Source organism: Panthera leo, chromosome A1 (genome assembly GCF_018350215.1).
Source record: "Panthera leo isolate Ple1 chromosome A1, P.leo_Ple1_pat1.1, whole genome shotgun sequence".
NCBI classification, from domain to species: Eukaryota; Metazoa; Chordata; class Mammalia; order Carnivora; family Felidae; genus Panthera; species Panthera leo.
Window position 1 is genome coordinate 76,451,407 of NC_056679.1, and position 27,497 is coordinate 76,478,903.

General features: G+C 40.1%; 1 protein-coding gene across 1 annotated transcript; it reads right to left on the minus strand.

The window, feature by feature from the left end:
- Positions 1–1,227: 1,227 nt before the first annotated feature.
- ARGLU1 (arginine and glutamate rich 1) lies at positions 1,228–27,481 on the minus strand. Its single transcript, XM_042930128.1, has 4 exons — positions 26,882–27,481; positions 18,372–18,597; positions 15,991–16,074; positions 1,228–2,046 (listed from the first exon to the last, which is right to left on the minus strand). The coding sequence occupies exons 1-4, from the start codon at positions 27,226–27,228 to the stop codon at positions 1,882–1,884; spliced, it is 822 nt and encodes a 273-aa protein (XP_042786062.1). The 5' UTR covers positions 27,229–27,481; the 3' UTR covers positions 1,228–1,881.
- Between the last annotated feature and the right edge of the window lie 16 nt (positions 27,482–27,497).

Below are 27,497 nucleotides of genomic sequence, written 5' to 3' on the forward strand. Positions count from 1 at the left end.
ATTTCACACCATATGTGGCAGTAAGAGATTTTCAAAAAATTAAAAGGCACGCATAAGCTAATTTAAAAATGTAAGTCCAGGCTACTCTCTTAGATACAATGTTTATAACACTTGTAGAGCAAAACAATTTTTAAATAAACATTTCCCAAAACTTGAATATACAACCTAAGAACAATGGATCTGCACCAAAAAAAAAAGAAAAAAAAAAAAAAAAGTTACATTTAAAAAAAAAAATCATGAAATAGAGCTAACCTATATTTAAAGGTTAAAAAAGGATTCATAAAGCAACCTATATTCTTTAGGTAAATAAAGTGAATGTTTTAGAGTAATAGGTATCATAAGTCAGTTCTCACTACAGTTCATGCCTACTTAAAATTCTATCTTTAAAGATATTTAAACTGATAATATTGTTCCTTACCACAACAGACTCACTGAAGAGCTCAAACTAAAGCAATAGCATTTTTCTTAGCATGCACACACAAAATAATCTACCATTTAGGCATCTCATTAACTTCTGTTTTCACTTTGAAAGACTGATCAAACGGTCTCAAAAATATTGGAGAACATGTTTTCTACTTTGAAGACATGTTTATGCAGCTCAGGTAGCATTTTTAGATCCATATCCTTGTCTTGAATAAATGTTTTAATACCAGTAGACTTAAACATACGTAGATAACTGAGGCAGATTCTAGTGTATTAAGAGTCATCCGTAAGGTATCACATGCAAAAACAAAAACTTGTAAGAAGTTTAAGTGTGTTTGTCCCAAAAATAAACGTGCAGGCACCCTACATCAAAGAGGATTTGACTACCTTAGCCTTTAGTCAAGGTACAAAGCTAAGTTCTTTCTGATGGCCCACTTTGAAAATAATCTAAGGTTCTATACATTTTTAGAAGCATTTTTCTTGCCTTCATTAAGTATAATTTGTGATCGTAGTATTTTATATCCTAAAACAGAGGCACAGGATTGAGAATTTAAATCTTTTTCTGGGTGCTTACTCTTTCTTAAAGGTAATACTGACGTCTTAATTGCCGTAGCAGCATAAGTTAGGTATTTGTAAAAATAGCCATTAAATACTAATACGTGAGGATATTTAATGTACATATAAATCCTATTTTAAAAGTATGAGGAAATATAGCATGGTTCGATTCCTAAATTGTTGACCATCAAAAAGTAAACCACCCTCTTTAAGACTTAACAGAACTTTAAAAAAAATTGCTTCAACATATGAATTTAAGACTTTACTTTATTCAGCAAAATCATTTATTTACACAATGGGGAATGCTGGTTTGATTTTGTCAATGAAATAAAAACAAACTGAACAGAGACAATACTGAACTGTATATATAGTTTGTGCCAGAGCTGACCAACTGTTTCCTTACCTGTATCAGGAGCATCAAGGACACTGGTTTAACAATACACCACACAGGTCCAGTAACACCCTGGGAGCTTCCAATGCAATTACCAACTTTTTCTTTTTTTATAAATATATAAAAAAACAAAAAGTCAGCAAAACCAGCATTATGACGTAATAGACAGAGTAGAACTCTGAAGTCAATGGGTCAGTAAAAACCTTATCAGACCATCCAGTTTACCAAGTGATCTGCTCTCCTTCAGACCATACTACAGAATCCAAACAGATGAAAAATAGATCCCTCTTTAGAAGACAGCAATGATCTGATAAGGATTTGACTTAATGGAAGTTAAGGGGGGAAAAGGAATGCAGAGCAGAGCCCCTATTAGAACAAGCTAACTTTTCCAGATTTTCCAAATTAAAAAAAAAACAAAAAACAAAAACAAAACAAAACAAAAACCACTTCAACATGAAGCTACCATACAAAGTTTTTCCATTTTTCTTTGTAAAAAGTTCAGAGTTTGCAATTTAATCCTGTGTTTTTAGTGAGAAGGACAGTTTGGGCCTGGACTTCCCTTTGCCCAGGATAATTTTTTGTTCTTCTTTTTGTTGACGTTGTCGCTCTTGTTCTAGTTTCATCCTTTCCTCATGAATCTTTCTTTGTTCTTCAACAATTCTCAACTGTTCCTCAGCCTGAAAGTTAAAAGTAAACATTAAAACTTCCAAGAATTTCAGGTCTTCCATTAGTAATACTGGGAAATCAGGTGACACAGGAACATACATACTACAGTATGCTTAATAAAACTCACACAAAAATTGATAAAGGAAAAATTATACCGGAATTAGAAAAGAACTCCTTATTAATTCTGCCTATTGTTTCTTTTTATGAAAAATATATTTAAAAATTGTAGAAAAGCACTTGCACATTTTGAAAATGGAAATTTCTAAAAATCGTATCTTGAAACCAGTATAGATTTTGTCCTAGTACCTATTTTTATCCACATCTTCAGTGAATCAGATTAACAGATTGTCAATTATGAACAAAGGCACCGATTTCTTCAAACGGTTAAGTTCTCTACCAATTACTAGAACTAGATTTGTAATTAGAAAGACATATAAAAAAGTTACACGAGGGACACCTGGGTGGCTTAGTCAGTTAGGCATCTGTCTCTTGATTTCAGCTCAGGTCATAATCTCATGGTAGTTGAGTTCTTGGCTGAAAGCTCAGAGCCTGCTTGGGATTCCCCCACTCCCGCCTGTCCCCTGTTTGCATGCTTGCTCTCTCTCAAAAAAAAATAAATAAATAAACTTAAAAAACAAGTTATAGGAGGGGTGCCTGGGTGACTCAGTTGGTTAAGCGTCCCACTCTTGGTTTCAGCTCAGGTCATCATCTTGCAGTTTGAGTTTAGGCGTCGAGTTAGGCTCTGTGCTGACAGTGCGGAGCCTGCTTGGAATTCTCTCTCTCAAAAGAAATAAATAAGCTCAAAAAAAAAAAAAAAAAAGTTACAGGGAAAAAAAAAAAAACCTCTGCTGGGGCTACATTATATTGTCAATATGCAATCAAGAAATACTAAAGACCCCTTTCTCTGGAGTGAAAAAATTAAATACCCTTTTCACCCGCTGATTATAACATGCTTTTCGTTTTCAAATGGACACTGGAATAATTAACTTTTGTGGTGACTTCAACTCCTTCAGTCTTAAGTAACCAACTCGCTTCCTGTGTTGTCTATATGTTTCCCCTCTTTACCAAAAAATTCCAGCCATTCCAATTCTCCCTCCTCATGGTCTCTCTCCTTCAGGTCTGCTTCCTTACTCCCCCAACCCCCCAGGTGCAAGTCTACCCCTCCAGCACAAGGGACATTAGGCCATGTGTGCTGGTGACTCTGGTGGTCACGAACGGGAGAGTGGCTCCTGGCATTTAGTGGGCAGAGGACAGGCATGCTGGTAAACATCCTACCACGCACAGGTCAGCCCCCACAACAATTATCCACTCCCAAATGTTAATGTGGCCAAGGTTGAGAAAACCTGCTCTAACCCTTTGAGTTTTTGAATCTCAGTGATCACTGTGGTCCCTTCTTTCCTATTTGATCTTCATCCTAAAACACTCACTGCATCCTGTGAATGCTTTCCTATTTCCAAAGTCAAGTCTTAAAGTCACTACTTCCATCTCCATTATTTTTCTACTACAATTATTTTCTAGATGGTCAGAAACTCCAATTCTCAATGACTTCCTTATTCATTCTTCTGTTCACTTGAAGTCTTTAAAATTTTTTTTCTCTTCCCACATATTCTTTCATACAAAATACAGTGGTTCAAAACATACATTAAGGCTCCGGGTGTCTGTGGCTCAGTTAAGTGTTTGACTCTTGATTTTGGCTCAGGTCAAGATCTCCTGGTTCCTGAGATAGGGCTCCGCACTGACAATATGGGGCCTGCTTGGGATTCTCTCCCTCTCTGCCCCACGCACGTGCACGCTCTGTCCCTCTCTCTCCAACTGAACATTTTTTTTTTAAAAACAAAATATTTAAGGCTCTCCACCCTGATCAGTTCTGTTTGTCTCCACTGATAGGTTTTTTTTTTATTCTGAAATAGTAACATTCAATGTGACTGAATTACAGGCTTTTCAGCAGAACACCGGAAAGATGATGGACTCTGGTATGCAGCATAGAATGTTTAAAAAAAAAAAAAAAAACCCTGACATTTAAATACATAAGTAACACAAAGAGGTTTGTTTTACTTTAAGATGGTATGGGTGTAGACTAAAAGGCAGAAGACAGATGGTGGGACAAATCCACTGAAATCAAGTGAAGGGCAAATGGGAGGAAGATCAGAATTAAAAGGTGGGAATTTGGGGGCACCTGGGTGGCTCAGTCAGTTAAGCGTCTGACTTCAGCTCAAGTCACGATCTCACAGTTTGTGGGTTCAAGCCCCGCGTTGGGCTCTGTGCTGACAGCTCGGAGCCTGAAGCCTGCTTCAGATTCTGTGCCTCCCTCCCTCTCTGCCCCTCCCCCGTTTGCACTCTCTCTCTAAAATAAACATTAAAAAAATAAAAAATAAATTAAAAAGTGGGAATTGGGTCAGTAGGCAAGATGGAAACTCCAATGGAGAGGTGAAATAGATCTCTCTCTCAGACCTTTTCCCTAAGCTCCGTTTCTTAAGCTACAGCACACTACAGGACAGAGAGAGAGCTCTTCAACATGTCCAAGATTTAGAATCCTCAAAACTAACCCTAAAATAAATCAGCCCTCTCTACTACCTTCTCTATTGCAACCCATATTCTGTAGCTTTATCCTGTCCTCCCCCACACAAGCAAATAGCCAACCAGTTTGTTAATCCTCCCCTTATATTCTTTTCCATTACGTTCTCTCATCTAGAGCCCGTCCTCCATTTCCACTGCCACCACACCAGCACAGGGCCCCACATCTTCTTAGAGACCTGAAATGGTTTCCTCATTCCCAGTCTTTGCCCTTCATCCACCATCCACCCTACAGAACACTACCAGTTTTGGGAACATCTTTCTGTTCTCTCATGCTCCCAAGTGATCTCCACCAGGTGTGGAATATGGCCTCACTTCCCCAATTAGCACACTATTTAAGACGTTCTATAATCTGGCTCCAACTGTGTGTCTGCTAGTATCTCGAATTATGCTTGCTTTCTATCTTGCCTCCGCTTCTCCTACACTCCTGCCATTCTCTCCTCCTACTGAAGTCCCACCTGTACATCCATCTCAAATCTCCACTTTCGTGCTTAGACTTTCACTGATGATTACAAGAGAAAAGAATTACCTACTTCTGTTCATCCTCAGTAATAAATTCATATGCCAATTACTTTGCCCAATTTTAACAAATCATCACACATTTGGGGTAAGAGCCTGGCAAGTACAATTCAATCAAAGAATAGTAAAGAATCTTACTTTGTGTCCATGTGCTTGGGAAACCCTTACCAATATAAACACCCAGATTCACTGCTGCCTATGGTTCTAACTCAGCCCTCAACGAAGCAGATTATTAGATCCTTAAAGAGTGAAGAGTTTGAACATCACAGCTTCACCCTTAAGAGAAATCTAATTAAAATTACACACTATTTTTCACTGTATCATATTGACAAATTCAAAAGTGAAATACGAAATACTAGCTTATGAAGAGTACTATGGCACTACTTACCAAAATTTTATCTTCATAATACTTTTACCCAGAAAATTAATTTTCTGGAATATCCTATAAATAACACTTGCAAACATGCAAAATTGAACAAGGTTTTTTAATGCAACATAGCTTGCTCAAGACTGGAGAAATCCAAAATTCCCAAATATGGGACTATTAAATTATGCAAAATCTATGTAACAGACACTGTGCAGGGGCACCTGGGTGGCTCAGTCAGCTAAGTGTCAAATTCCTGATTTTGTCTCAGGTCATGATCTCAGTCATGAGATCAAGCCCAGGCTCCGAGCTGGGGTGGGAGCCTGCTTAAGATTCTCTCTCCCTCTGTCCCTCCCCCACTCACGAGAGCACATGCGCACTCTCAAAAAAAAATACTGTGTGGTTAACAAAAAAACCCACAAAAATAGGAATCCCTACATACTGAAATGGAAAACCCCCCAAGTTATACTGTTAAGTAAGAACAGCAAAGTCCCAAATAGTTATGTATAGTATGCTATTTCTCTGCAAAAAGGGGAGAATAAAAATACATGTGTTTGTATATGCCAAAATATGCATTTTAAACTCTGGAAAAATAGACAAAAACCATAATTGAGTATATATTTTGGAGATGGGAATGAAAAGTAGGTGGATGGGGAAAAAAAGAGACAGAACCATTTATTTTTCTAAAAAATAAATCTGAATGATGTGATCACATACCTAAATTAAAATAAACAAGATTTTTAAACTAGTTTCCTTCATTAACAGGAAATACTGATTCTGCACTGAAATTGACTTTATTTTTTAATGTTAATTTATTCTTGAGAGAAAGAGAGACAGAGCACAAGTCGGGGAGGGGCAGAGAGAGAGGGAGACACAGAATCCGAAGCAGGCTCCAGGCTCCGAGCCGTGAGCACAGAGCCCTACCCGGGGCTCGAACTCATGAGCCACGAGATCATGACCTGAACCAAAATCCAAGACTGTGCCACCACCCAGGCACCAATGAAATTAGACTGGGTAAAGAAAGTTTCAATGTCATCCAGGTTTACAAATACAGGAGACGGAAGTGCATGTGTGCAGAAGAGGGGCTGCAGTCTCTCTGGTTCTCCCTTAGTGCTGAGCATATAGTGCCTACTGGAAGTACCTGATAATGAAATGACTTTTAAAAATGAAGTGAGCAGGTGAATATCCTGTCTTTACATTCAAATGTTTATACTTTGTTCCACTACAGCTTTAAACTAAGCATAAATGTTATTCAATTACACCAGAGCAAAACAAAACAAAAACCAAAAAAACCAAAAAAAACAAAACCAAAATAACTAGTCGAGCAAAACCCAAAACCATCAATTTTAATATAGTGGTTCTCAAATGATGAAAAACTGGTTTCCTACCCCATCCATCTGTGAGGTTTGACCCTACACCTTATTTGCTAGGTATTCTAAACCCTAGCCCCCTCTGCAATCTGATACGCCATTTCCTTCCCAATGCCCCTGGAATATCCACTACTCCTCCACCCTTCTGTTGTTTCAAATGCATGCAAAAGAAAGAACTATTCCAGGGGGGCGGGGGGATGTACACGTGTATTCATACAGAAAAACAATACCGAGCTCTCCTACAAGGATTACACATGGACGTCACGGAGGCCCAAGAGAAAGCCAACATCCACCATACTAGAGCCATGAAAAGAGGGTGGGCCTTCTTAGCCATTAAGTCCAGGACCCTCACAAAGGTGGCTTTCAACCCTGTACCTCACTGGGAAGAGTGACGGGTGAGATAAAATACATAAAAGCAAAGTATACCATTCTAGAAGAGTCTATTTACCCCTTCCAGTACCTTTTGTTCCCCCCTCTTCTACCCAGAGGCCCCAGTGTCCTTATTACAATTGCACCTTTCTAAGCATCCCCCACCTACACGGTCTCTAACTGTACATTGGGGTGATCCCTAGCAGCAGTTTTCAGCAAATAAGGATGCTGAAATCTACTAAAAATACATATGAAATTTTACGAAATCTTAAAATTACAAAGAGAGAATTACTTGTTATCAGCAGTGATTATGGGAATGACAGGCAAGAATGAAAAAATATTACAATTAGGAAATCATGCCACCACTCAGAAATGTGGATTTCTGCATTTTAAACTTCCCAGACACACATCCTGTTAAACTCTGCCATTTGTAACTTTAATTCTTTGACTCATCTTCCCCCCGTAACAAGTGTAATGTTTATCCCACTCTAGATAAACAATGCATAAAAAAAACATTAAAAAGAAATTTGAAGTAATTAATTCTGACCCTTAACAAATTACGGATCAGTAAAGTTTTCCGAAATTATTAACGTACAAGGTTAAAAAAAATAACATACCAGGATTTTTTAAAAAAGTAATCCCCGGGGCGCCTGGGTGGCTCAGTCGGTTAAGCGTCCGACTTCGGCTCAGGTCATGATCTCACGGTCTGTGAGTTCGAGCCCCGCGTCAGGCTCTGTGCTGACAGCTCAGAGTCTGGAGCCTGTTTCAGATTCTGTGTCTCCCTCTCTCTCTGCCCCTCCCCTGTTCACGCTCTGTCTCTCTCTGTCTCAAAAATAAATAAACGTTAAAAAAAAAAAATTAAAGTAATCCCCCCCCCAATGGCAATTTGGTTATTCTGCTACCTAATGTTTACAGTGTATGCTATAGGATATTATTAGCTACCATATAAAGAGAATTCATATCACTCCTTCTAGCCCCTTTCCTTTGCAATTCCTCAGTTGCTACACCTTTATAATCTTAAATATATTTTTGGAACGTCAACATTACAGAACATCTCCCAAGATCCCGTATTACTTAAAAGTGGACACAACTGCTTCAAGAGGGAACTGATAGCCGAGACTGGTACGGGATACTCGACACAAAAATCAGTGTCCTCCAGGGCTCAGCAGAGACCACTCTAAGAATACTGCCCAAACACCAATCTCGTACCTTCAGGATTTTAGTATTTGTGTCCTAACGTGAATTCATCCAGATGTGGTTCTTTTAATCTTCTATACCCTAAGTTCTCTTTTCTTTCAAGTCAGTGCTTCTGTCTGCCTTGGTCACTCATTCCCTTTTGTGGAGGTTTTCTCAAGTGCCTGCTGATACCTGGCTGTCAGCATGAGATCTTCTCCGGTTCCCACACCACATTTTCTCCTCTTCTTTCTCCTCTTCCTTCCTCCGGGCACTTTTATCGCTCAACCAGGTTTACTCTCTCTTTACAGTTTCTCCTACCACCTTACCAATTCCAGCCCCATCTTCTGACAGGCTTTCAGTGGGTTTCTGGTTGACTTTCTGTCCTTCACTCACACTATATAAGGCCAATTAGTAATATCCAGAACATTTTCCAAATACTGTTGCCCAAAATACACTAACACACTCTTAAATGAGCTTTTTACCTTATCAGTTGAAAACAAGCCTCTCCCTGACTAAACATTCTTCCATTAACTCCCCATCACTTCGTTACAAATTAAAATATTTAATTGACATTTACATTTGGCGCCATGCCGTCCCTGTCTCTCTTAAAACGTGTAAATACATCACTATTAACTGAATATATCACTCAGTCCTGTGCTCTCTCAACTTAGATGTGCTCACTCTACTTACTATAAATGCCCCATTCCTTTTCCATTTGTATTAGTTTCCTGTAACCACTGTAACAAATTACCACAAACTGTATAGCTTAAGAGAACAGAAATTTACTCTGGGAGCAAAGGAGTCCAAAGTCAGTGTCACTGGAACTAAAGGTGTGGACAGGGCCACCTTCCTTCTGTAGGCTCTCAGAGGGAATCTGTTCCTGGCCTCTTCAAGGCTGCCAGGGTTTCTTGGCTTGTCTATGCACTGCTCCAATCTTCAAATTTCTCTGTGCTGTCCTCAAGTCACCTTCTCTTATACGAGTGGAGTCTGCTGGGAGTCTGCGAGCCCTTCATCACGGTGTCCTCCCCATGTCCTTTTCGGTCCAAGTTGGCAGTGTTTCTGCTGACACAGCATCCTCACAAACCCTGCGGGTCTCCCAAATCTGGCAGGCCATTGGACAAGATGCTCCCCAACAGATCTTTCCTGGATAATCTCATTTACTCCTGGTGTCTGCTACTATAAAGTGCCTGAAGGAACTTATGAGTCACAGGCATAATCTCTTCAGCCCTAGCAAATGGTTGTCCAGCCACAGCCTTGGCTTTCTTTGCAGTTTTTTAACAGGAATCCTCCTGACTTTATAGCATCTTTTGTAATCTAGATGGGCTGAAATTTTCTCCAAACATCAACTGCTCATTCCATTTTACTTATCTGTTCTTTCCTCTATCTGTTCTTGAACTTTACTATCAACAGCCAGGGGAAGAAACCAGACTGTACCTTCAACACTTCACTTAGAAATACCTTAGTTAAATATGCCAGTTCAACACGTAGAAGTTCCACCTTCCACACAATTGTAGGACACTACCAGGTTTCCTACCACTATACAGCGAGGACCTCCTTCCCTCTAGTTTAAAGTAACATCCTCTTCCTCTGCTTCTGAGCCTTAACCAGAAGCACCTTTAAAGTCCCTATTTCTACCAACGGTCTTTTTTAAGGCCGTCCAGGCATTTTCTATCATGTGCCTCAGATTTCTTCCAAACTTTAACTGTCCAACTCCAAAACTACTTCCATATTTTTAGGTAATCAACTGGGTAGGTCCAGACAACATAAAACTATTCTGGAGGCCAGAAGTTCGAAATCAGTATCACTGGTCCAAAATCAAAGTGTCAGCAAGGCCCGCTCCGTTAGGAGGCTCTAGATTGAGAGTCTATTCCTTGCTTCTTCCAGCTCCTGGTGGCTGCCAGGATTCCCTGTCTCCTGACCACATCACTCCAATCTCCAAGGCCAGAATCTTCAAAGCTCTCTCTACTCTGTCTTCAGCTTCTCCTGTGTGTACTGTGGTAAAAGCCCCCTCTGCCTTCCTCTTACAATGGTTATGTGGAATGGCTTTTAGGGCATAGTGGATAAACTCCCCAAGATTTTTAACTTAATCATATCCACAAAGACTCTTTTTTTGGGACCACACAAGGTAACTAGTGTTACTAAAGTAACAGGAGATCAGGACACAGAATACACAAATAGCTTTGTGTATGGGGGGGGGGGGGAGGAGGGGGGAGGAGCGCAGGGAGGTATTTTCCAGAGATATCTCTTAATTGCAAAGTGAACTCTGGTTTAAGTATGTGGAACACATTTCACATATAATCAACTTCCAAACATGGTACAATTTTTTCATTTCTCAAAAGAGAGAGGTACAAAGCGTTAAGCATGATGAACATGGTAAATCTCCTTATTTGGCAAGTGGGTAAGGAAAAACTATTTTTTTCTTTGTTAATTTGAGAGAGAGAGAAAGAGATCGAATAAGTGCGCGTGCAAAGGGAAGGGGCAGAGAAAGAATTCCAAGCAGGCTCATGGTCAGCATGCAGCCAGATGCAGGGCTCAATCCCACCACCCTGGGATCATGACCAGAGCCGAAATCAAGAGTCAGACACTCAACCGAGCCACCTAAGCACCACAAAGAAACTGTTTTTATTATTAAAGAGAGGAAATACACTGTAGATCTCAAACTTATGATTTGCATATATTTTAAAAATTCCAAACAATGTTTCCCAGTTAAAATCAATTTTTCCTTTTTATCAGCATGTTTATAATTTTATTAGAAACTGTCCGTCTGACTCTTATTATAGTTTCAGTATTTCCTCACAAATTAACCAGATTACATTTGACTACCACTTTCATCCACCCACGGATAGTCTGAGGGTCATGTTTTTCCTACTGCTCTAGCCTCCTGCAGGGACACTGAATTCCACAGCAACATCTATCACTTTTCTTAGTATATTTCCCTTTCTAAATAAGTAGGATTCATACACATTTCAGAACAGTATCTGGGCTTTTCCCAGGCACATCACAAAAAACTTTTGTGAAGAGGAGTAAAAAAAAATTTTTTTAGTACTATTTTTAACATTTTAAAAAAAAATCAAAAATCTCCATTGTACTAACAATACCCTTTCAAATATCTGAAGACAGTGGTGCACTGCCAATAGTCAGGCAGAACTAGATACCAATCTGCCAAAAAGCCAAGTCCAGGCAAGCCAAGACACGTGTCAATTCTTCCTTGATTTTATTCATCAAGCATGTCTGTTGGTTAATATGCTTTTGCCTCCTTTTGGACAGATAAAATCAAATATCTTGACAAACAATTTGGAACGGATGTGAGCAAAAACTACTCCTGGTCTAGAGTACCTAACATGAATTCTACATTGAGAGAGCCCATGGGGCTAAGCTAATACATTCCTTATTACAGTCATTACTGTGATCAATCTTTGAACTTTTGTCATAAGGACCTACTTAAAAGTTAGTCAAAGTGTGGTTTAAATTTACTTTCTCTACTAATTATTTTTATGTGATCATGAAAGTGATGTATGTTAGTTGTAGAAAATATAGAAACTAGAAAAAAGTATAAAGTTACATGTAAGTGTACCAATTACAGATAACGATTCTTAGCATTTTTTTCCCATCTACTAAACCGTGCAAATATACTTTTCAAATTAGCAGGATCATAATGTACACGTAAGTTCTGCATTTAGCTACTTCCCCTGGATTAACAAATACTTTGACTAAGTGATCTAAAAACCTGTGAAATTTTCACTATTCTAAATAATAAAGGGAAAAGCTTTTTTTATTAGTGTATTTGTATCTGATTCACTTTTCTCAAGATAAAATTCTTAGACACAGAATTAATTAAAGGCTCCTGATATTTACTGATTCACTGTTATTTTCTAAAATGGTCACAGCCATTTAAACTCCCCAAATCACCACATAAAAAGGTCCCTTTATACCTTATCCTTGCCAACAGTTGGTGCTAATGAGGGAAAAAAAAGTCTTTTTCTACTGGTATTTAGCATTAGAGGAAAAGAAAGGGGGGGAGGGGAGTCCTTTGTTTTGCTACATTGTCAAGAATTTATGAAGGCACTTTTCCATTCCACTTGTGTGAGTGAATCTTTTAAGTCTCTTTTCTTTTTCTATTAGGGAGTTGGTCTTCTTTACCGACTTCTAAGAAATCCTTGTATTATTCTCTCAAGATTACAATGTTTAAGAAATACCCTTTGGGGAACCTTCTCTCCCCACCCTCCTTTAATCTGCTTTCGAACCTCATCTACCATCACTTACCTCACCACCTTCTTGACTACACAAAAAGCTGGTTCACTGCTCCAGCCCATCCCACTATCCCAAGAGCACCTACACACTCTTGCCTTTATTCTAAGGCCCCAAGAGGCCTTTTCCCTGCTTCATTTCCTCACACTCCTGTCCCCATCGTAAGTGCAATTTCTAACTATCCACAGAGGCCCAGCTCACACGATCTCTTCCAGGAAGGTTCCCAGGTCTCCCTAGAGACCTGGGCAATGATGTCAATTATCACACATCACCCGTTCCACTACTTAGTATTTTCATATTATTAACTTTTCTTGGAATTGTCCTTGTCTCCACAATAAGTACATTAAATACTTTAAGAGAACTTAACATCTTATCAATTGCTTTTTACACCTAACAATATGGATTATGGATTGGCTGCTCCCTCTTCTCCCCTTGCCTTCTAGAAGCTAAGAATGCATCCCATTCTTCTTGCTATACAATGAACTGGTCCACATTTCTAGCATATTTATTAGGTCATAAAAACAAACAGAACTGTTGCTTCAACAAGATAAACCAGCACTACTGACACACTCAGGAAAAGTCCCGTGCTATCTACAACATGGGCATATTTCCCTAAGTATCTATTCTTTTAAAAAGAATATATTCCAGTAGTATCTCCCAATAAATGTGTGAAAAGATGAAAGAACTTGCTGAAAACTGAGAGGATGAGGAATGGACAAAAACGAAAGTCTCCGTACGCTCCTGGCATCTTTATGCAGTTACATTCTGTCTTTTCCTACACAAAGGATGTGCTAGTTTCCCTGCAATAGATGATGCCCAACAGAAACAAATAAAAATTTTCTCCAACACTGACAATTATTTCTCGAGCTTCCAACATTATCATGCACAGGAAACAAATGAGTTATGTGCAAATTCTTACCAAACAGTCTCAAATGCAAACTCTTTTTTTCTCCAAGATATCTTTTCACGAAAGTTGTACTGATAACATGCAATGCACAGTCTATTCTGCCAAATCCCAATGTTCCAGAACAGTGCTGGTCTAGGTATGATCCATGAATCAGCAATAGTCTGCAAACCATAATGGATCCATAACAAGATATGTAGAAACCAGGAGTGTTTTAGAAGCTTTTACAGCCACTTGATGTCATTTTTCTAGTAATTCATCTTAATTGTATTTTGCAAGCATAGTCTGAGACAAATTAGGATTAAAAGACAAAAACAAAAACTGGCCAATTACCACCACTTGAGAAGCACTGCTCTAGAATAAGCTTGCTGATCTTTTCCCAGTAAGGACACACCGAAAGTTATGTTTTTATGGTTTGTGTGTGGGTAAACAAAGAAAACTACCAAAAGAAATATAAAGCGCCATGTTTCCCTAGGCACCAGACAGCTACCTTGGGATCAGAAGGGATCCTGGCAGGGCATAAGCGGAGGAACTGTTCTAGGAGTCATAATCCGGCATTCCAGGCCACCCAAAACTGAAGTCACCATGCTATCCAATCTCTTACCACGGTCTAAGAGGGATTCCCCCCACTTTGTGATGCCGGTACAACATTTTCAATACCAGCTATACTGTTCCACCCTTCTGGAAACATCCAGGCCCTACAAACCACACTGTATTTACCTTTCAGAAAAGCTCAACGTTCAAGACTCAAATGAAGGTTCATACTTTCCATCTTCCTTCTTCCTACCTGAACTGAGATTTTCTTCTTAGCATCACTAAAAAAGCACGATCACGTACTCATTAATGAGCAGGTAGGGACAGACCTCAGAATGACTCCTCATCCATTTCACTTTCATACTGCTTGCTCTACCTTAACAGATTTTAAGGCCTTTTCATTGGGAAAGGCAGGATTAAGTCCCTCCCTTTCACTATGACCTTTACAATAACCAGGATGGCCATGTGCATGAAGAATCCTGGTGTCATCCTCATTAAGTTGCTTAGTTACTTACTTAAGTTGCATTAAGTTACTGATATTTCCAGTACTGGCTTTTATCTGGGGCATACCACCTCTTAAAAGATTATGCCTTAGAACCAACTGGACCATAGTTTTAACTTTTTACACTCTTATCAATTACGGGACACATTTTTTATGATCCTCCTTCACCCCTACTGTCATTGGGATCCACTGTCAATGAATTACTTAGACCAACTCAGATCTTTTTGTGCCTTTATAAACAGTCACAAAATTTTTTTTTTCTAAACCACTTAACGAGAGCTTACAACTTGCTTTTATCCTTCATGTGACAGTATGACTTCGCAGCAAATGTCTTCTCAACACATTTCTAAGTAAACAAAACTTTTCTAAGATGTCTAGAACCAAGAGTCCCTCCTGGGTCATGTCTCCATTCCTGGGCACGAACTAGCACTCATTCTCCGTTCATCCTAAGTAACTTCCCTTCCACCTGATTTAGATTCTTACTTCAAAGTAGAATTCCTATATGCCACTTTCATGAGGCAAAGAAAGTTTCTCCTTTAATGCCTGTCTCTTCCTTTTGTTTCCTGGATTTTTTTGTATCCAGTCATTTCATTCTGTTTTCTTCCTCATACTGAGACTGCTTCAGAATATACATTTTTAATGGAAATCCCTAGGCCACCCAAAACTTTATCCTAGTTCTTTATTCTACTTTAAGTGCCAGTCTGTGCTAAAAATAAAGAAACATAACAAACAAAAACCTCTGGATTTTTGTACTAAAAGAAAAAAAAGAATTGGAAGGAAAAACAGAAACAATCACAGATTAGTATTTTTCTATTTTCATAAGATGACCTCAATGTTCTTACACTGGCTTCTTCACTAATATTTCCAATTGTTCCTCACCCCCGTTTAGATCCGTATGTCATAATTACTTAAGTCTCTGTATTCCTTGCTGGATTACAAACTTGGAATAGGAAATTATGAGTCTGGCACACTATCAAATACAGACTCCCTACATACTATACCCAGTAACTGGGTGGGAACAAGGTCACTCGTGTGAAGTGAAATGCTGCGTTTGAGTTTAAATACTTCCAAGCTTTTGTTTTTACTATCCAGGCAGAAAAATGTAAATGAGGTGAAGAGAGAAAAACTCTGGGACTGGGGATAGTACAATTCTCCCAGGAGCCCTGTTTTAAATGCAAATTTCAGAATGTTCTCCAGAGTTACTAGAATCTCTGGATTGCCCCCAGATGGATTCCTCTGGAAGACACTAGCTAAAATCTCATGAACCATTCCTGCTCTTGCCTCAAATCCCTGCAAAAGGCCCTGAGAACTAAAAAATGTGTCCATGATAAAGCACAAAATCATCCCACAAAATCTGAAGCAGCAAAGCAAATAAAAAATGCTTTTCACACATACCAGTTTGGCTTGTGCTTCTGCAATTTTTCGGTTATTCTCTTCCAGTATTCGCTCTAGCTCCTCACGTTTTGCACGTTCTTCCTCCTAAAGGGGAGGACATGTTAAGATGTTAGAAAAACAAAATGTTTATTTTTACTGATAAATATTTACTAATCTTCCTCTGAACTTTTTTGAGCTGACTTAGAGGGCAGCTTTATAGCTACCTTCTGTCTGACAAATGATAAACTGTGCAGCCACTAAAATTTGTTTCTAGCACTAAATTTAAATCATCCCTCCCAGTCCAAACAGCAACCGACTAAACCCTCCCTAATGATAGTTTCCTGGCAATTATTACTAATACTTTAATATCACACAAATCAACAAGGACAACTACAAAACTGGATAGTATTTACCAAATTAAAAAAATAATATATAAAATATAAATAAAGTGAATATTTGTCTCACCAATTATGTATACCTACGTATTCTTTACCTATACTCCTTTAATCAGCATTAAAAGTTGAATATTTACTGTCTTGTCCAGTGTCCTGCAGAGTGTGCTCCTCGGCTGCCATACGCGCCAGCTTCCTCTTTAAAATGATTTGTACTGTTAGCTTGGCAATACCTGCATCAGCAGCTCAACCATTTATAAAGAAACAACATACAAGGAAGGCTGAGCTGAGGAATGCAGATGTTTATGGTAAGAAGGAACAAAAAATGTAATTCATCATTCCTAAGGCAAACAATTAATAAGAAAAATACATTTACTGTTAGTGAAAAATACAAATGGTAATCCATACTTCATGGAACTAAGGGCTTCTTCCATGGGGAAAATGGACTTAACATTCAGATGTTGACAATTTCTAAAGGCAGCTTATCTTGTCATCTACAGTCTGAACTGAAATTCAGGAATCCAGGGGGTGCATGGTCCGGAAATAAAATTCTGTAATTTATTTTTTATTGGAGAATTTAATGAGATTTTATAATGCAAACTATATGAAGATTGCTTGATGGTTTGGGCAGTGTTCAGATCACAGCATACATATTCAAATGATTTTAATATTTGGAAAGACTGTCAGAGGGTTGTGTCCGTGTAAAAAAAAATTGTTAATACGAAACAAAAAGCAAATGAAGAGAAAAAAATCTTCCTATGATTAATAACTCGCTACAAGACAGCACCATTACTCCAAAATTATCTCCATTATTAAAAGCACTGATATAAGTAAAATTTCATACATTCAATTGCACAGTCTGTGATAGCTACCAAATATAGACACGTGTATCTAAAGACAGCACAAGGGAGAATGCACTTGAAAAGCTAAGCTTACTGGAAAACAAGAGAGATTTAGTATGATGCCAACTTGCCCATACTAATGCCAAGATTAACAATGATAGGAGACATATATTTTGAGTCAAATATTTAAGTTCGAGAAAATAGAACCACAGGATTTTCTATGGCACGCACCAATGGAATTCGTATTCATTACACAAACTATGTCAAGGGACACTCAGCACTGTAAAGTAATTTGCCTTGAGTGTTTCAGTGACTTTCGACAAGTTTTAGGAACCTGGAGTAATCAGTGCAAATAAGCCATAAAGCTTCAGTAGCAAATTACTGTCTCACAGAAAGACATTTTCAACTTCTGCTCCAGCTGCTGATAAAACAAATCATGTGTTTAGCTTGACTCCAGACAAGGACAACCTGTTCCTTCATAACTCTCTAGAGAAAAAAAGGAGTTGTTAGTAGATACTAAAAAAAGTGGATGAATACTCTGGACATTTTTCCTAAAAAGATTCTTTGAAACACATTAGGAAAATGGAGGGAGGGCCTTATGATCAGAATGCCAGAATTAGTCCATTGTGTTGAAGCAGGATTTGGGGGAGGGGGTGAGGGATAAAAGAAGGAAAAAAAGAAGAGCAAGAAAACCTATTTATCAAAAGCAGGTGCTGTCACTCAATGTTAGGCCCTGCTCTTTGTAATCTGACTGAAGGCAAAAAGCCTCTCACAGTCTAGGCAGTAAGAATGATAAACAGAAAAGAAGAATACGTAACCACAGGTGGATTTTTAACCTTTTCCCTTTACCACTCCCTGTCTCCCGCCACCCTCCCAAAAAAGAATGTAAGTCCTGCAGCCATGGCAAAAGTTTCAAACACTTCTCAAATATGTAAGCCAGTTCCGTTAAATCAAAAAGTATCCTTGAATACGTTTTATGAAAAGTAACTTTTAGATGTCAGTCAGCACTTCTGAACAGGCTAAAAAATTAACTTTCGCAGCAATGTTAAGTTTAGATGAGAAAGGAATTAGTCTGTATTCCATCTCTTTCTGAACTGAGCAGGAGGCACACCCAACACTGAAAGTTTTGCCATGGACTGTCTCTACTTTCCAAACGACCGAGCGTTACCTCTCTGGCTTTTTGTGCTGCAAGCTCAGCTTGTCTCTGTCGCTCGAGTTCTTCGAGCAACTGCTTTTCCATGATGCGCTTGGCTTCCTCCACCCTTCGGAGAACTTCTCGCTCAATTTCATCCTTCCTTTTCTCCAATTCTTCCTCTACCCTTTTGGCCACTAACTCTTCCACTCTTCGTGCTGTTTCTTCCTCGATGAGTTTTTCTTCTATTTCCTGCTGCCGACTAGCACACAAAGTAGAAAAAAGTGACTTAGATGTCAGAAGTAAACGTAAGAATTAAAACTAGTTATACGTCTGTAAAACATTCAGCCCGATTCTATGATTTTATAATTCATCTGGGTGCAACACTCAAGGAAATACCAAGATGTTCAGGGATACAGAAACTCCAACAAATATGAAATCATGTTTTGGTTAGCTTTCACTTTCTAAATCCAAAATGACTCAACAAAGAGCTTAATTCATTAGTTTTAATTTAAGAACTGTTAAGAAATCTGAAACAAGAAGTCTACTTTTTGTTACCAACTTTATAATGAAAGGACAAAGTGCATGCATTTACTCATTTGCCGATGCACTCAGTCTAAGGGTTGAGCTTCAAGAGAAGTCAGGAGAAAATACTATGTAGCAAGCAATTCAGACTAAGTTCATCCCCTGCCCCCCCACTAGCAAAATCAGAAGAAAGGCAGACTCAAAGAGATTCAGACTGTGAAGGCAATGAAGCTTTTCCTGAAAATACAGACCAACTTAATTCAGGTTCTGAACCTAATACCTTTCAGCATACCTTCTTTCTTTGGTTAACTCTTAATTAAAAGCTCTTCAAGATGTGGGAGGGTAGATGAAAATACACTGACAATTCTAATAAAAAGTTTAATGACGCATGATACGGTTTAAATTATTTTAATCCCATCTAGATATTATAAACCAACTTATTTACTCAAAATCAAATTCTGCACTGAAAATACTGACATTTATCAAGGCACTGTAGTGGACACCATGTACATTTTATACCAATGACATCCAATATGGTCACGTATCTAGTCTGAGTTGAAGATCAGTACAGTATAAAGAAAAGACATAAAAGCTCCTACAAATATCTTTGATTACATGTTAAAATGACAATATTTTAAGAAAGACTGGGAATGTATTAAAATTTCACTCGTTTCTTTAACATGGCTACTAGAAAATTTCATTGTACATATGTAGCTCATTGTATTCTGAGACAATAATTTGTACTGAATTAATAATAAATTCAGAGGCTTTGGAAGTATATCTAAATCCTAAGAGGCCAATTTATTATTATTAATGCTTCAACTTTCTCACAGCCCATAAAATTAAATACAACCTGTAACCTTTATATCTTTTGATGACTCATAAATATGTATGAGCCATTCAATTTACGTGTTTAGTAAAGACTTTATAGTGTCTAAGTGACCTTTAAACACCCCAATCCACTTCAACTAAACTGTATTTTGGGGGTGGGGGGGGTAATTCAATTCCCACTCAAGTGCTTTTATTCTCAACTCCTGTTACTTATTCACAGTGATACCATACTAACACCAATGTATCTTTAACATTCTGATTCATTTCAGTTTCTGCATTTATAACCTCTTATGCTTTTCTGACAAGGAGATAGTAACTACTTGAAAAAGCACAATTATTTATTCGAGGTTCCAGACATATGCATCCCATTCTGAAGACTGTTGCCTGTTTCTTAAATATTTCCTCCCAACACTAAATTATTGATTTTTATTTAAAAAGATACAAAAGCCTAACATATAATCTAAACAATGCTCCTTTTCCTATTCAGTAACTTCCAATAAAATACAGTTTAAGGTAGTTTCAATAAGCTTTTACCTATAGCAGCTCAATAAAAGAGAATAGTTATCTATCCCAACACTAAAATGAATTGCCAGACATACCTCAAGGAAACCAGGCAGGGATTTTAAGTGGAAATTAAACTACATTTCAAATATAAAAATTTTGTTTCTTTACCTCATCCAAAGAGAAAAATATTAGGCTGAAATAAGCCTGATAACTGTCAAACCTAGATGATGGGTGTATTAACGTCATAATATTCTTTCCACTTTTGCAGAAGTTGGAAAGTTTACACAATGCAAAGTTTTAAAAGTATACACCATTCACCACAAACAAACTTTTGCTAGTAAATGTAAAGGAGCCTAAGAAGAAGTTCTCTTTTAAGATGTCAAAAATGGTGCAATTCAACTCTAAGGACAACGTAAAACAGTTTAAATTAAAACAGTCAAAGTAAAAAGCAGAGAGAAGAATGGAATAAGGCTTTAGGTTAGCTCATCACTAGCAAAGTCGCCAAATAACTTAGGAATTTTGGAAAGATGGAAGAGACCTGATACATATTCAGGGTTTTTTTGTCAAGCAGTCTGTAAGTAATAGCAATAGCACAATGGCTAATGGGGTCACATTTCTGGATTTAGTACAGAGAAAATAAGCCTAAATAAATTCAGTTTATTACTTACAGCAAAAGCCAGATCAGCACAGTGTCAGCTGTTTCTGGTCCCACTCATGGACACCAAACCAGAGGGGACAGGTGACATGCAATACAGGCATAGGCAGTGGGCTGTTTTGCTGCTAAGGAGTCAATTCTAAGGGCAGCTCAGCGGTTTTATAGCCCAGAGGGGAGGGCAAGTGGAAAGTCCCAAGCTCAAATGAAACGGAGAGGATGAGAAAAGGCCTCGTGGAGTTTCTCACAAGGCTGCTTATCTCCCTTTGTTCCTGGAGGAAGCACAGGACACACCACTGTGACTGTAATTAAGCCTTGCTGCTGTGTTCCACGTGGAGACAGGCAAGGTCAGGGCACCACAGCAGAACTGTTCCCTACAAGTATTATCAACAATATAATTTTTTGTTGTTGCTGCTATTCTTAGTAGCAACAATCAGAAAAAAAAATTTTAAGTGATTTTTCAGATTTAGCACTGAAAAAGTTACTTTCAGTGACGCTTCAATTCCCCTCTCCCCATATTGAATTCAGAAAAACAATGGGCACATGTACAATTGAATTAAGCAGTTGATCTTTACTGACAAGTTTATTATCATTATCAATGATAAAGAGGTAGAAGGCTAACTTTCACCAGGGGCACTGAAACTTTCTTGGGGAAAAAAAAAACCCAAATACTTTTGCTCATTAGTATCTTATAAAAAACATTTCATGTCACTGCCTATCCACTCCTTGAAACTTTAAGTTTTTATTTATTTGAGAGAGTGAGAGAGAGAGAGAGAGGGGGGGGGGGGAGGGAGGGAGAGAGGGATGGAGAGAATATGGGTGTGTGAGCAGGGGAGGGGCAGAGAGAGAGAGAGAGAGAGAGAGAGAGAGAGAGAGAGAATCCCAAATCCCAAGCAAACTCTGCGCTGCCAGAACAAAGCCCATCGCTGCCAGAACAAAGCCCATCGTGGGGCCTGAACCCAAGAACCATGACCTGGGCCGAAATCAAGAGTCAGATGCTGGGGCGCCTGGGTGGCTTGGTCGGTTAAGCATCCGACTTCGGCTCAGGTCATGATCTCACGGTCCGTGAGTTCGAGCCCCGCGTCGGGCTCTGTGCTGACAGCTCGGAGCCTGGAGCCTGTTTCAGATTCTGTGTCTCCCTCTCTCTCTGCTCCTCCCCTGTTCATGCTCTGTCTCTCTCTGTCTCAAAAATAAAATAAACGTTAAAAAAAAAATTAAAAAAAAAAAAAAAAAAGAGTCAGATGCTTAACTGACTGAGCCACCCAGGTGCCCTACTCTTAAAACTTTTGCCATAGGAGTTGTCACTTTCCTGATGTTCTTTAGTGACTGACTCTAACCTCTTCCTCAGGCTCCTCTGCTCAATGTATTCCCTTGCCAAGAATTTGTGCCAATGTTGAAAGGGCTGAATCACAATCTTCAAGATTTCGATGGTAGTATGTATAACACTAGGTCCCCATTTTCTCCATGCCTCCATGCTTTCAGGTATTTTAAAAACTCCAGTCACCACCAACTTTAAAATGGTAACTATTAAAACAGTAAGGGCCCAGCAATACAGCACTGTTAAACCAGAGTATGACTCTGAACATGGCAAATGGCAATATTATTTAAAATATTATACAGAAATATTTTAATGTGTATGAACTCAACCCTAGGAGTTTCCTTCTAAGTGCTTCATAACATCACAGCAGACAGCATTAATTCAGTACTGAATAGGCACCAAATACTGTGCCAACAGCTTTATACACCATGTCATCAGTTACACCTCTGATGATTCCCAAGGCATAGGAATACTTTACTAGCTGGGCTCCAGGTCACTGCATTTTGCTAAGAGAGGACTCCTAACCTAGGTAGACTCCAAAGCTCATGATCTAAGCCCTATAGTACCCTACAAAGGCAAAGGCATGCAATAATATTTACCCAAATCATTTAAAAAATTTATAAATTTCTTATCAACATCAGCTAGATCTTATGCCCTTATCCTTTGTCTTAAAGCCATAAGTGTCCCCAAAATACAGTTCCACATACTGAATTTGCTCATAAAAGCTGTTCTCTACTCTCACAATGAGCTCGTCAAGTACTCTAAGGATCACTCATATAGATCCCAGTTCAGCTTAGATACTTTAATTCAGAAGGCTCTCAACCTGTCATGCAATTGAACACTAAGCATCTTGAAACCTAGATTATAACAGGCTACAGTAAATTATTATAGCATTAACATTTTCCGGATTTGCTGCAAGTTATTTTACAACTGCCTATTTTTTCAACATGCACAGTGAATACAACATGCACAAAGCCATTTCAAAAGAATACATATGAAAATAAGGAGAGAGAACCACACTAAATGGCTGGGACACAGGGAAGAGGTAGAACTTCTGAATTCAATTTTGAAACATGTGAACTAGCTATTCAGAAATGAGAAAAAAAAAATTAATGCTAAGGTCTACCTTTTACTATATTAATATAACTCGTAAGAGCACTTCATAAACTCACCAGGCTCAATCTGGCTGCATTTCGTAAATTATATTACATTATGTACGGAGGCCCATCATATGCCAAGTATGTCTAGATACTTTAAATGTGCCATTTTTTTTTTAATGTTTCATTTTTGAGAGAGAGAGAGAGAGAGAGAGAGAGAGAAAGAGAGAGTGTGAGCGGGGGAGAGGCAGAGAGACAGGGAGACACAGACTCTGAAGCAGGCTTCGGGCCCGGAGCTGTCAGCACAGAGCTGGATGCAGGGCTCAAACCCATGAACTGCGAGATCATGACCTGAGCCGAAGTCGGACGCTTAACGACTGAGCCACCCAGGCGCCTCATAATGTGTGATTTCTAATCTTCATAACGAAGACCAGTATCTTCATTTCACAAATAAGAAATCAAGCTTACAGGTACGTGATTTATTCAAGGCTTCACAATTGTAAACAGCAAAGCAATCTGGTTTCCATTATTACCACAAAATTAGTTAAGCCCAACAGAGTATTCAAATTTTGCAGTCTCTCCCCTCCCATGGACCCTTTTCCAGGTACAGGGACACTACGCTCTCTGTTGTCTTCTCTGCTTCCAGCAAGCACTGGTTTCTTCCAACAAACATTCCCTAAGGTCCTCTCAGTCCCGTAAGCCAACTGCTTTTTTGCCTTCACATGCTACCTGGGTCGTTCTATCTACTCTCAAGGTTTCCTCCTCAAGGCTTCAGTCTCCCATATCAAACTCGCATAAACTCACTATACCCAAGTGTTAAAGTGCCTACAGTGGAAGTGCCAGTTGAAACTCCCCTTGACCGTTCCCTGTCTGCTATCTATCAGGTTTCTGCCGTTTTAATCACCGTCTGCCACACAAATAGTTCCTTAAACATTTGGTGCCCAACGTGCAATAGCCACAATATAAACACGAGAACCAATATTAATGCTTTATTTCCCTTATGTTCCAATCCAGTTTTATTTGCACTGTTTCCTAAATCTGTCCTTTCCCATTCCAGCAACCGCCCCCTCACTACTCCTGTGTGGTCTTACTGTAACTAGTTATCTATCCTACACAGCATTCAGTGCTGTTTTGGGGGGGGGGGGGGGGGGCGGGGAGAGACGAAAAAAAAAGAGCTCATCCCATTTACCTCCTCAAAACGTTTCCTGTTTCTAGGATGAAATCCAAGCTCCTTAACATGACTCCTTTATAAGATTCTCAGCCTCTGTTTACCTCCCCTGACTAAAGAGACTCCATGATGTTAGTACTTATAGAACTTCCCGTGTTTTACCTCACTTGTAGGCCATTCAGCCCCCCTCCCGTCTTTTACTCTGGCAAGGGCTGAAGGGACTCTGTTTTGGTCCACATGTACCTTCCTATGCCTTGCCGGACAATCTCATTTCTATCTACCACCCATTCCTTAGGAGGACGAAGGTGTTTACCCATCTGAGATGCTTCCTTCTTACAGTCACATCACTATCACTGAATTTACCACACTATTATTACATACCCACTTAGCAGTCTTTAAGCTTCTTGGAGAGGGGTCAATTATCTGTATCTCAGCAGCACCTAGCACAGTGCCTGGCACTATTAATTGCTCGAACCGTATTAGCTGAATGAGACCTGTAGACACACAACTACTTAGGCCCATTTCCAAGGCTCTAAAACCTAGGTCTTTCCATGGTTTCCTTTGTGTTCTATCTAAGACATTACACCGTACTGAGGAGTACCTACTGCACGGCACACAGAATTCAGTGTACAGGTGGCTGCTCGCTTTGCCCCTCTTCCCTTCATAAATGCTAATGGTAATATGCTGCTTCTGCCAACTTGGAACTATATAGCTCTCCTATTTTCTCTTTTAATCCCTGGTTTCTGTCCCTGCTATTCATGTGCAGCTTGCTAACCACCTCTAATTATTCTCTGCATACCAAGTTCCCTTTTATTTTTCCTACAAGTCATAGCTTTTTAGAGAATGGCATATAACTTCTCTTTGGACACCTGTTTTCACGTGGGAAAATTATCTGAGACATGACTTAATTTTTAAAATGTTCATCTGTTGACATTTATTTGAGAGTTCATTTTTACAGTTAAGGATCTTGTTCTATACCAGAAAAACCCGGATTCTATATAATCAAGGTTTGTTGCAAAACAATTACTTGTATGTATCTGATGTTAATATATGTATCACCGACAGCTCTACATAAAGGAAAAATAAAGACACACAGCAAATAGCTCTCCAGGTACTGCTTCCTCTGTAATATTAGTCAGTGCCCCAGTCCCATAAATCTTAAAAACTTTGCTCCTTAGAAACACACTCTGCTGGAAAAATCTACATAACGCAAAGCCAACTGCAGAAAAATTTCAAGCCCTTAAACAATCAGTACATATATCTGTCTCAGAAAATTCAGGTAATTCTCCTACCTCGTGTGCACTTTCTAAACACCGACGGGCTGAGGAAGATGGCCGGTTAAACACAGACAGTTCACATCTAACACTACCTTTCCAACTGGCTTTGAGAAATGAATACCCAGAGCATCAGGGTACTATGGTCTTAAACCAAAACCAAACCCAAACCCTACATTTTAAAAACAAAAGATGATCAATTTGGAATTATTTGTACCTACTCTTGGATCTAAAGATACATGAGAGGTGACTCTCAGAGATACTTTTACCCCAACAGTATTTCAAGTTGGGGACCTCACTGTGATCCTGATTTTCCCTACATTAAGTTCCATACGTGAGCAATGCAAAAATAAAAGCAAATATTCAAGTGTCCTCTACCACAAGGGAAAACAAAACGCAGGATTGCACCTACTTTTGCTACAGAGGAATATAGAGCCATATAAATGAGAAGTATAAGGACGGAGCAACTTTGATAGGGATGATAGTTATGCAGGTGAATTCAAGTGTCAAAATTCATCGTACTGCAGCCTCAAGGTTTGTGCACTTTATTTTTGCAGCTCAAAAAATAACAAACAATCAAAACCCGAAGGGGCTCGAAAAAAAAAGAAAAGCAACCGCGACATCTTTAACAAAAAGAACTCACTAACATAAAATGCATCTTTGGCTGTACTGTTGGGACCACCAACAGGGTCTCATTTCCCGAGAAGCCCTGCCAAATCGAAGCCCCGGTACTAGAATGCCCTGGCCAGCTGCAATTTGCATCCCAAGGGTTAATTCTTTCCGGCTCCACTCCCCCCTCCCCACCAGCGGGCCCCAAACGCTCTCCATCCCTTCTACGGGCTCCCTTATCCCACGCCCTCACTGGCCGAGGCAGCGCCTCTACCCCACTCTGAACTCCACCCCCTACTTCCGGCACTCCGCTCCGCTCTCGCGCCAAAATCGCTTTCTCTGCTCCAAGCCCTTCCTGCGCAAGCCCCGGTATTTCCCAGCCCAGCCAACTCGTGGGTCCGTCCGGCCCCAGGCTCTCCACTCGCGCGGGCTGCAGCCTCTCGGGCGGGTTCCTGCGACCCCTCGACCCCCGCCCCCCCCCCGCCCCCCTCACGCCCCCACTCGGCCCACCCAGCCCCGCCGGCCCCCACCCGCCAGGCTCCCCGCCCCTCCCCCCGCGGCCGCTCACATTTTTCGCTGCCGCTCGAACTCCGCTTTCTTCTCCTCCTCCTCTCGCTTCTGCTTCTCGTCCAGGCTGCTGCGCTTGCTCACCGTGCGCCCGAAGATGTCGATGCGGTCGGGCGGGGACGAGGCGCGCTCCCGGTCCCGCTCGCGCCGGGACACGGCCGTGTTGGTGGAGCGCGAGCGGGACCGCGACTCCCGCCGCCGGTTCCGTTTACTCTCCCGGGACTTGGAGCGCTTCCGCACGCGCTCCTTATCCCGGGACCGCGACCGCGACCGGCTCCGCTTCTTGTTGTGTTTGCTGCTCTTGGTGTGTTTGGAGCGGGACGAGCTCCGGCTCCGAGACCGGCCCATCCTTCCGGGCGACGCTGTGACTAACCGCTGGCCTGGAGCCCCGCACGCCTCCCACTGCCCTCGCTTCCGCCTCTGGACGCGGGCTGGCCGTCCTATCGAGGCCGGAGGAAGGAAGGCCGTCGGCCAGCTGACTTTATACCGCTCTCTGAGGGGAACGGCCGCCACGAAGGCCGCCTCCGACGACCAGGCCGCAACGCCAGGAGTTGCTAAGATGGCAGCCGCGGCTGCACCGGCCGCCCTTCCCACAATGCCCCGCGCGGAACGCGCCG

Excerpts from the sequence above, each read along its gene's own strand:
- ARGLU1 (XM_042930128.1), bottom strand. The coding sequence starts at position 27,228 with ATGGGCCGGTCTCGGAGCCGGAGCTCGTCCCGCTCCAAACACACCAAG. Across the intron at positions 18,598-26,881 it reads TTCGAGCGGCAGCGAAAAAT|TCGGCAGCAGGAAATAGAAG; the intron begins GTGAGCGGCCGC and ends TTTGTGTGCTAG. Across the intron at positions 16,075-18,371 it reads CAGCACAAAAAGCCAGAGAG|GAGGAAGAACGTGCAAAACG; the intron begins GTAACGCTCGGT and ends CCTCCCCTTTAG.